The sequence below is a fragment of the Salvia miltiorrhiza genome, chromosome 8 (genome assembly GCF_028751815.1).
Source record: "Salvia miltiorrhiza cultivar Shanhuang (shh) chromosome 8, IMPLAD_Smil_shh, whole genome shotgun sequence".
Taxonomy (NCBI): Eukaryota; Viridiplantae; Streptophyta; class Magnoliopsida; order Lamiales; family Lamiaceae; genus Salvia; species Salvia miltiorrhiza.
Genome location: NC_080394.1, coordinates 10,054,975 through 10,065,094, shown reverse-complemented (window position 1 = coordinate 10,065,094; position 10,120 = coordinate 10,054,975). Strand labels below are relative to the sequence as shown.

The 10,120-nt window shown below is 36.9% G+C and overlaps 2 protein-coding genes across 2 annotated transcripts; one reads left to right on the top strand and one right to left on the bottom strand.

Moving 5' to 3' along the window:
• The first annotated feature begins 309 nt into the window (after window positions 1-309).
• On the top strand, window positions 310-1,908 carry LOC131000852 (uncharacterized). Its single transcript, XM_057926971.1, has one exon. It carries the CDS (start codon window positions 332-334, stop codon window positions 1,661-1,663), a length of 1,332 nt encoding a protein of 443 aa, XP_057782954.1. The 5' UTR covers window positions 310-331; the 3' UTR covers window positions 1,664-1,908.
• A 7,063-nt stretch (window positions 1,909-8,971) lies between these two features.
• On the bottom strand, window positions 8,972-9,884 carry LOC131000908 (zinc finger protein AZF3-like). The gene has a single exon (XM_057927052.1). The coding sequence runs from the start codon at window positions 9,750-9,752 to the stop codon at window positions 9,132-9,134; it is 621 nt and encodes a 206-aa protein (XP_057783035.1). The 5' UTR covers window positions 9,753-9,884; the 3' UTR covers window positions 8,972-9,131.
• Between the last annotated feature and the right edge of the window lie 236 nt (window positions 9,885-10,120).

Here is a 10,120-nt window from a genome sequence, read left to right as displayed (position 1 = left end):
GTCTCTAACTATGTGAATTTGGCTAAACGTGTCTTTTCCTCAAAAAAAAAGTGATGCATAATTTTGAAGATGGTGTCAAATTTTAAACTAGACCAAAAAGTGATGATGTTTCAACCCATTGAACCCCCTCAAATTTATCGAAGTGTAGACAATATTTATATAAACTAGAAAAGTACTACGTTATGTCCCCACCCTACACTCACAATAATATTTGCGTTACTGTGATGATTAAGATTTCTTAACTTTTGACTAAAGCATTTTCGTCGAGCAAATATAAGATTATGAACATGGAAGTTGCTAATAATTATTACATTAATCAATCAATTAATTGATGCACAAACCAACGCCACTACGATTATATAAACACACACACACAACCCCAAAAGGGGAAAAAAGACCAAACAAAATGGCTTCGCTCAGAAGTATGAATAAGATGGCTTATCCATACTCTTCTCCACCACCACCTCCACCATCTCCTCCATGCAGCCCCCCTCCGCCGCCGCCACCACCACCATCTCCTCCATGCAACCCTCCACCTCCACCTCCTCCATGCAACCCTCCGCCTCCGCATTCTCCACGATGCCAAGATAAAAAGCACTGCGGCCACCACAAACCACCCACCGCCCCTTCTCCGGCGCCGTCTCATAATCACCCACCACACCACCACCACCACCACCACCACCATCACAAGCCCTCGGCGCCACCAGCACCGGCACCAGCACCAAAGCCTAGCGTTCCTACAAAGCCCCCACACACCCCGGCCGCACCACCAAAATCGCCGCCACCTTCATCAAAGTGTCCACCGCCACCACCCAAATCCGAAACACCTTCTCATCCGCCGGAAAAACCAGCATATCCACCCAAAACACCACCACATCACCACCCACCCTCACCAGCACCAAAACCTAGTGTTCCGGCAACACCTCATTATCCGCCAACCAACCCCGCGCCTCCGCCAGATTCGCCGCCATCACCATCACCAAAACCCGGTGTTCCGGCCAAGCCTCCGAAGCCACAGACACCTCATTATCCACCAAACGGCCCGGCGGCACCCCCAAAATCGCCACCAGGTTCATCACATTATCCGCCGTCACCATCACCAAAACCCAGTGTTCCGGCCAAGCCTCCGAAGCCGCATGCACCTCATTATCCGCCAAAATCACCACCAAGCGGCCCAGCGGCACCACCAAAATCGCCGCCAGGTTCATCACATCATCCACCGTCACCATCACCAAAACCCGGTGTTCCGGCCAAGCCTCATGCACCTCATTATCCGCCAAACGGCCCGGCGACACCGCCACGTGGGCCGGCGGCACCACCAAAATGGGCGCCGGGACCAAAGCCTTATCATCCGATAACACCACCAGGAATGCCGGCCTATCCACCATACTATCCGGGAGCCCCAGTATATCCACCAGCTCCCAACTCCCTCACTCCATTTTCGCCGCCCTCAAATACTATTCTTACACCGCCTCCTAATGGCGGAGGTGGCGGCAACAACCACACCACCGTGATTGCGGTGTGTGTTTCTTTAGGTGGATTGTTCTTCCTTGCTTTCATAGCAGTCGGCCTCTTCTGCTTAGCCAAGAAAAAGAAGAAGCCTATCATGGTTCCAGCTGCCGCAGGTCACCATGCTCATCATGCCGAACCTGCTCATCATTAAAACGGGTGTGTTTCATCAAAGAGATTGCTAAATTTGTTTGTTTGTTTTTTTTTCTTTTCTTTTTTCAATCTTTTGATGCAGTGATATACTATTTGTTATTTGTTGCACTAAGATATTCAATAAATTAATTGTTGGAAGTGACAGTGGGGGTTGTATTCTTCTTGATTTCGTGGGTGTTGCATCAAATAAGTTGGACGACAATGTAATGTTTACAATATTAATTGATAAGTGGTCATTTCTTATAATTTGTTGCAATTTACCTTTTCATTATCTCCGATGTTGCAGATCATCTGTCTATGCATTTTATTTTATGGAAATAAATGTAATGATACAAGATATATAAATATATTCAGATGTTCAAGAAAATGTCCCAATCCGCACAAAAACAAAAAACAAAGGAAATGCATGTCGTTCTTTTTAGTTGAAGAAATTGTCATAATTAAGTATATATACTTGTTACGAAGATTTAATTGCGAAGATCAAAGTTAGGTTTTAGTTTTGGATCTGATCAATTTTGCTTTTTTTAATTGAAGAAATTGTTATAGCTAGTTAAGTAGTATATATCTTGTCACGAGGACTTATTGAGATGATCCAAGTTAGGTTTTGGTTTTGAATCTCAAATTTGTTTCCTATTCCGGTGTGTTTTAGCATTGGTTTTGGATCTCAATTTTGCTTTTTTAGCATTGGTGATGGGATGAATTTTATTAAAAAAAAAAAAGTATACTGAGTATCAAATCAAAAATCAGATAAGTACTAAGAAGAGGCAATTATTGAGGCCCACACATGCACACTCTTTTGACAAATTAACTCTACCGGCTCTTTTGAAAGAAGGGATGGAGTTGATTGACAAACAAAAAGAGAGGATTCGCTAAATTAGAATCGACAATTGAATTGCAAGAAAGAAAGATGTTATACTATTTATTAATGTTTTTAAATTAAAGACGACTGATTAACGTCTGAGCTGTCATCAAATATGAAGTAGACGGAAAAGTCGCATATTTATCGAAACTTTTTTCTGGGTTACCATGTGCATGAATTATATAACAGCACTATTTGCGTCCAATTGACTAATATATACAAGTTTAATTTGTTATTTAAAGAATAATATAAAAGTTGATCACCGATTGGTCCCCACTTTCTTTGAACTAAATAGTGTCATCCAAATCAATATACAGATACCTTTATTAATAATTCAACAATTATTTTCCTCAAAAAAAAAAAAATATAGTTCAACAATTTATAAAAGAAAAGAAAAAAAGTATGAAAAGGGAAAAGACACTCCAGAAAAGACCACATACCAACTAGCACTAATACATAAACGAAAATAAAGTCTTTAATATATATATATATATATATATATATATATAAATAAAAGACAATAAAGTCTTTTTCTATTAAGGGTAGTGGATAACTTGAAAACAACATTTTGAAAGCTGCAAAACATAATTTTTTAATGTGGGTCTAATTCACAATATCCAGATCCCATCATATATTCTATCTATCTATTTTCACTAAGTGTGTGGTATATTCTTTCTGTGCTTAATTCATTCAGTTCTTGCAGTTTCTTGGTGTTTTTATTCGTGGATGTAATTAGCCTTGTTATTCTGGGATTCACAATCGTCATTTCTTGAAGTGCACATAAAATTGCAAACAGCGCACACAGATTTTTAATGAATAATATAAATTCAACATGAATATGAATAACTTACCAATCAAAAAACATATACACTACAAAAAAAAGAAGCTAAACAGCGACGGAATTAACGATCATAAAAATACGACGGGATTAGCTACATACCAACAACGACCTATATTTTCGGCTATTAATTAACGACGGTATTTGCATCGAATTTACTACGGAATTAGCTACAGATTTTCCGTCACTAAATTTTACTACGGATTAATTCCGTAGCTAAAAGTAAGAAATATTAATTATTTAAATAATTTAAAACTAACAACGAAATTATTTCGTAGCCAAAAATAAGGAATATTAAATAATTAAATAATTAAAATTCAACGACAGAAATATTCCGTAACTCAAAATAAGAAATATTAATTATGTGAATGGATATAAATTTCACACTTTGGAACGTGGGACACTAAGAGTAACAATGAATAGTGGAGTATACATTAAGGGTGAGACTTATGGTACAGACAACAAGGATGAAGTCGATTTTTATGGTCGATTATTGGATGTTTGTGAGTTAGAATATCCTAGGCTACCAATTAAGACCATAACAATGTTCAAATATGAGTGGTTTGATCTATTACGATCGGGGACATTAGTGCATCCTGACTATAAGTCAGTTTCTATAAACCATACGCGAAGGTACAACAAGTATGAACCGTTTCTTAGCCCACCAAACTATCCAAGTGTATTATTGTCCATATCCGAGTTTAAAACAGTGTACTAATGACTGGTGGGAAGTTTGCAAAATTAAAGCTAGATCTAATGGGGAAGTCTCTGATCTAATAGTACCTCCACCATTTCAAGAGGATGAATTGCCTTCAATTACAAATCCAATTATGGATGATGACACAACATTAGTCCATCCTGATGGTACTTTGATAGACATAGAAGAAGAAGATGATGATGATCAATTAGTCGAAGATGATGAGTTGTCCGAGCAAGAAGATAATGATATTTTAAGTGATTCTGATTACGACGATGATGATTAGGGTTAGAATTATTTACATTTAATCTGTCTTCTTTTAATATAATACTATTAGTTTCTTTGTTCTGGAGTACAATAAGCCATGATATATTTAATTAGAAATTTTACATATAAGTTATGATGATAACTTATGCCTAGTAACAGCCCAGTTTTAGGCTTCAGAGGTTTTGTTATGTCTTCAATAACCGTGTTATCTTTTCCCCAATATTCCAGCAAATTATTGTGATATTATCTTGTAGGATTGAGGCTCATTCTTTTTTAACTTATCAATATAAGTTTTTTATACAATGTGTTTACTTATGCATTTTTTTTTATTTACTTTTAGATGGCTAATAGAGGACGGAGTGCAGCCACAGTTGGTTGGAGGACTGACCTGCAGCATTCATCATCATCAGAGGGTGGTGGCATTAGCGTATCGGTGGGAGGATTATCATGAGGTGGAGGAGAGGCTGGCTCAACTAGCGAGACATCACTATCTAGGGCTGGGATGAAGGAGTTGACGATAATTAGGGGTATATTATCTATTGTATTTCAATTTTTACTTATATTTCAATTTTACTTGTATTTTATTAATGTATTAACCGTTATAATGTCAATTGCAGGGTATTATGTCCATCACACGAGATTTCTCATGCGATTACTGAGTCATTCTATCGAGTAATAATGAATCATCATGGCTTCAGTTGGAAGTTAGTGTCAGATGACCAGAAGGAGTATAACTAAATATGGAAATTTATATTTTAACATTTACTTGTTTGGAAACTAATAATGTTTAAATATTGTATTTTTTGTAGAAATATTTCTACTGGACTGACTTGAGTGAAGATGTTCTGTACCAAAAATGGTACACGAGGGCAAGGGACAGATACAAGGATCTTATTCATAAGATCAAGAAGTGCAAAAACAATGAGAAACCACCTCCATTCATTCTTGAAAGAGAGTGGAAAAGTTGGAAAAGGTATTGGGATCGAGATGATGTGAAAGCAAAAACAGAAAAGGCGCGAGGTAATAGGATGTCAGAACCAGATAGAGTAGGGATGGGGATCGTAAAGCATAGAGGTGGCTCAAGATGTGCTTTGGATTAGGCTATGAAAATGGTAATCACTTTCTAGTTTAATAAACTCCACTTAATTAAAAAGTTTAACTTTGTGTGTCTAAAATGCATAGGCTAAAGAGAAAGGAGTCACCCTAGAGGAGGTCCAGCTCGACGTATTCGAAAGGTTTCACGTCACAAAATCTAGTGATTATACAGATGCGAAGTCTCGTGCTATTGGAGTAAGTATTTTCACAATTGATTTTAACTAGCTTTTTTAATAAAATGCTTAATGATGAATTATATTGTAGATGAAGGTGAATGAACGTGTTGATACATTGAGCCAGCCTGTTCCCGGCACAGATGAGGTGTCGGAGGTGGATAGGAATGAGATCTTGAAAAGTCTTGTCCAGCCCACGAATTAAGAAAAGATTGTTTGGTGCTGGTTCTCTTGCACATTGCTATATAGGTGGTTCATCGAGTACTGATTCTGCAGCGACTTCCCAATTGGATTCCACTGCTCAGCAGAAGATGACAGAGATGCAGGATTTGCTAGAGTCAGAGAGACAGGAGCGCCGACAATACGAGGAAATTATGCAAGCTGAGTTGAGGGCGCGAGACGAGGCACAAGTATAGATTCAAGCAGAGTTTCAGGCTCAGCTACAAGCCCAATCGGAGCTTCTTCAGCGATTTCTATCGAAGCTAGATAGCGATAGAGGTCATGGACCATTTTCCTCTTGATTCGCTTTGTGTTTGGATGTTGATAGGAAAATAATTTAAACTTTATTAGATTTGAACGTGTGGTGTTGGAGATTGAACATGTGGTGTTGGAAATCGAACATTTTGTGTTTTGTTAGATTTCTATGAATTAACGTGAATGTGAATCTTTGTGGTTTAATAGGTTGTAATATTGTGTTAATAGGTTAATTAATATAAACAAGAAAACATTACAAAATATGTCCCTCTCAGCGACGGACTAGTGACGAAAAATTTGAACTAAATATGCGACGGAACCAATTCTGTCGCTGGTAGCGATGGAAAATTCCGTCGTTAGTCCGCAGCTAAAGACGCACAACCAAACGACAACCATTAAATTAGCGACGACAATTCTGTTGTTAGTCTGTCTTTAATCTGCGACGGAATAAATTATGTTGCTAATAGCGACAGACAAATTTCGTCGCTAATCTGTATTTAAGACAATACAACCAAAAGACGACAATTAGGCCAGCAACGGAATTTTCCGTCGCTAGAGCCTATGACAGATCACGTTTCCGTCGCTATTTCCGTCGCTGATCCATCGTTAATTGATTTTAGCGACGGAATTTTCATGTTTAGCTACGGATCAAATTCTGTCACTGATCTCCTGATTTTTTATAGTGATACTTCATATTCATCATTAACAGTAAAATATGGTGCATAACATACATCAGGGATCTAACATACGCATTACAAAAAAGTTTATGCCACATAAATGACACTTAACAATAAAAAATTCTTGACTCACCTATATACTTGTGCACAAATTAATAATTTTGCGAACACATCATATTCAATGCACATAGCATGTATATTTGCAGACATAGAGTTGCAAATAGTATAGAGATTTTTAATGAATATATAACATCATTATGAATAACTAACTCATCCAAAACCAACTTCATTCAGCATTAATATTTAATAGAATTCACAGATAATATAAAATACATATTACCCCTAAAACATATGGTGCATGACATACATCAAGGATTAATTTGACATACGCATTATACCAAAAAGTATTTTCAAGACAAATGACACTTAACAATAACAAATTCTTAAACGCCTCACATAATTAAACGTGAACAAACAAATAATTTATTTGTGCAGGAATAAATACTTTGGAGCAATAATATTGATGAAGTACATCCAAGAGGCGAGAATGAAGAGAAACGAGCCTGAAAATAGAGGAGAAACGAATCAAAGACGGAAAAAAGATAAGGAAAATGGCGATCGCCGAAAACATGAAAAACTGATGAAGAAGATCAGCGATCATCGAAAACTTTGTATGTGTGCACAAGATCGGCTATCACTTCGGCAATCACCTATATCCTTAACAAATGCAGAGCAATTTAGGCGAGTGGCAAGGGTTGGTCGCCCAAAATCCACGATTTAATTTTACTAGTTTTCAGATTTTTTTTATCTGTTTCATCCGATTTTTGTACTGAATTTTTCCCCTGAACCTATAAATAAGTCATTTTGTTGACCTATTAAGGGTTCCACATTAATACTTTCAGATTTCTAGCTTTAGGATTTATTGCTTTCTTATTTCATAGAGCTTTGATCATATTTCTATAAGATTGATCGAAGATTCAAATTTGTCACATTGATTTCATTTCGGATTTTATTTAATTTAGTATTTTCAATTTATTTATTTATTTATTTTTGTTTATATGATTATGACAGACTAGTTTTCTAATCTGATTATAGGCTTTGCATATTGTTAATTGAATATATACCATTTTGCCTTTTGGTTTCTGATTTAAAATTCCTGATACCCGATTTCTTGAGAATTAATTACCTTATCAATATTTTGTATGTTTAGTTATTCAGTTAGATAATTGTTTAGCCAATTCAGGAATGTGTGATATAATTTTAACTTTGAGACCTAACAGAGTTAGGTGGATCATAGAAAGCTAATTTTATATGCCTTTTGGAGTTAGTAATTTTTCTTGAAACCTAGTCGAGATATATAGAGAATTTAAAAATAAACTATCATAAATTGCTCTAGCGAGAGTGTGTGATAAACTGGTAATTTGGATTAATAGATTAATTGTGTAGATTCAATTAACGTAATTGCATTCTCTAGGATCATTCTTTTTATTTTTGAATTTTTATTATTTGATTTTATTTATTTTCATTATTTGAGTTTAGTTTTAGATATTCACCATAATATTTATATTTGCCTAACTATTGTATTTCAACTGAATTATTCATTGCGTTTTAGCTTGTCAGCCCGTATGGATATGATATACTATGCTTACTGTTTGTGCTACAATTACACTGTGTTAGTTATAATTTTTATTGCTAATAAAAATTATTGACTTGTTCAAGCCTGTATGGATACGATATACTTTGCTTACTATTTGTGCAAGCCCGTATGGATACGATATACTCTGTTTATTGTTTGTGCTACAATTACACTGTGTTAGTTGCAGTTTTTATTGTTAGTAATTAAAAATTAGTGCTATTAACTTGTTCGAGAGAGTTCTGACGCATTATCAATTCTTAACACACTTAACATTCTCAATGCACCTTTCTCTATACATATGTGTGTGTTCCGTCACATATACTACACCGCCATATACGTACGATAGTTGAATTTGGCCTTTAAATCTATATCATGTTGTGGTCTCAAAAAAAAAAAAAATCTATATCATGTTGCGATGAAATTTTCCATATTGTTAATTTTTAGGGTTCGACATGGATATAAAAGTGTGTATCTGGTTCATTAATGGATAAATCTAAACGAATTAACTACCCTTTTTAATTTAAATGGATAAAACTTGAAACGAACACCAAGATCTAAGAACTAACAAAAAACTATTAAGTTTCATCTTGAGAATGTACTTTTTTCGAATAGGATATATATACAAAACCGAGAAACAACAGTATCGGTGTTAATATTATTACACCTATTACACAACTAAAAAAGAATGAGCCAATTTAATTTAATTATGAAACTTCAAATATATATAGCAAAATTAGGGTTCAACCAATAATTCTATATATGATCTGGAGACGGCGGCAGGTTCAAGTCGATGATTGGTCTGGCGTGGCTGGTGGCGCCGGCGGCGTCGGAGCTCTCTCCGCCACTATCCCCGGCAAGGCGGTTGACGGAAGTTGAGGGGAGTTTTCTGGCGAGCGTGGGTCCATCGTAGTGCTTCCGCTTGTGACCGCCCAAAGCCTGACCGGTCGCGAACGTCTGATGGCAGCAGGAACATTCGTGAATCCTTGCGCTCGCGGCGGCGGAGTTGCAGCGGTCTTTATCGTCCGAAATCTTGAGGCGGTGGCTGGTCATGTGTCCGCCGAGTGCTTGGGACGATTGGAAAACCCTACTGCACAACCAACAATGGTAGGATGGCGGCGGTAGAGGCGTATCGGGAGAGGCCGCTTCTTGCTTCTTGGCGATCACGGCGGAGTCAGAGACTTCTTCATGCTTCTTGGGAGGAATGGTTGTTGAAGCGGAGTCGATCGCCGTCGCACAGAAGCCGCCGCCGGAGTTAGCAAGCAGAATTAGGGCTTCCGCGGCGGCAATTTCATCATCGTGCTGCAGCGGCGGCGGAGGTCGCTTGGAACGCTTCGCTCTCATATTCCACCGGGGAGCGTTGCTATCGTCTTCCATGATTAGTGTATGTGTATGTGTGTGTGTATAATGAGTGGAAGGAGCAAATATATATTGGAAGAAATTAAGTTGTGGATTTCTATTAGGAGTAAAATTGTTGAATGTATATATGAAGTGGAGCGCAAGGATCAATAATACCTATAATATAATGGTCTTTGTATTTTTTTAGGGAAATTATTCTGAGTTTGTATATTAGTGCGAGTGTGAATTTGATTAATTTAAGGTTTGGAAGCAACCAATACCTAATTGTAATCTACGTACGGTATCAATGTAATGAAGACTATATATATTTTTCTTTTAGATCTACCTTGTGAATTGATCATAAAGGTAATATATATATGGTAATATCTAGTATGATCTCAGTTCAG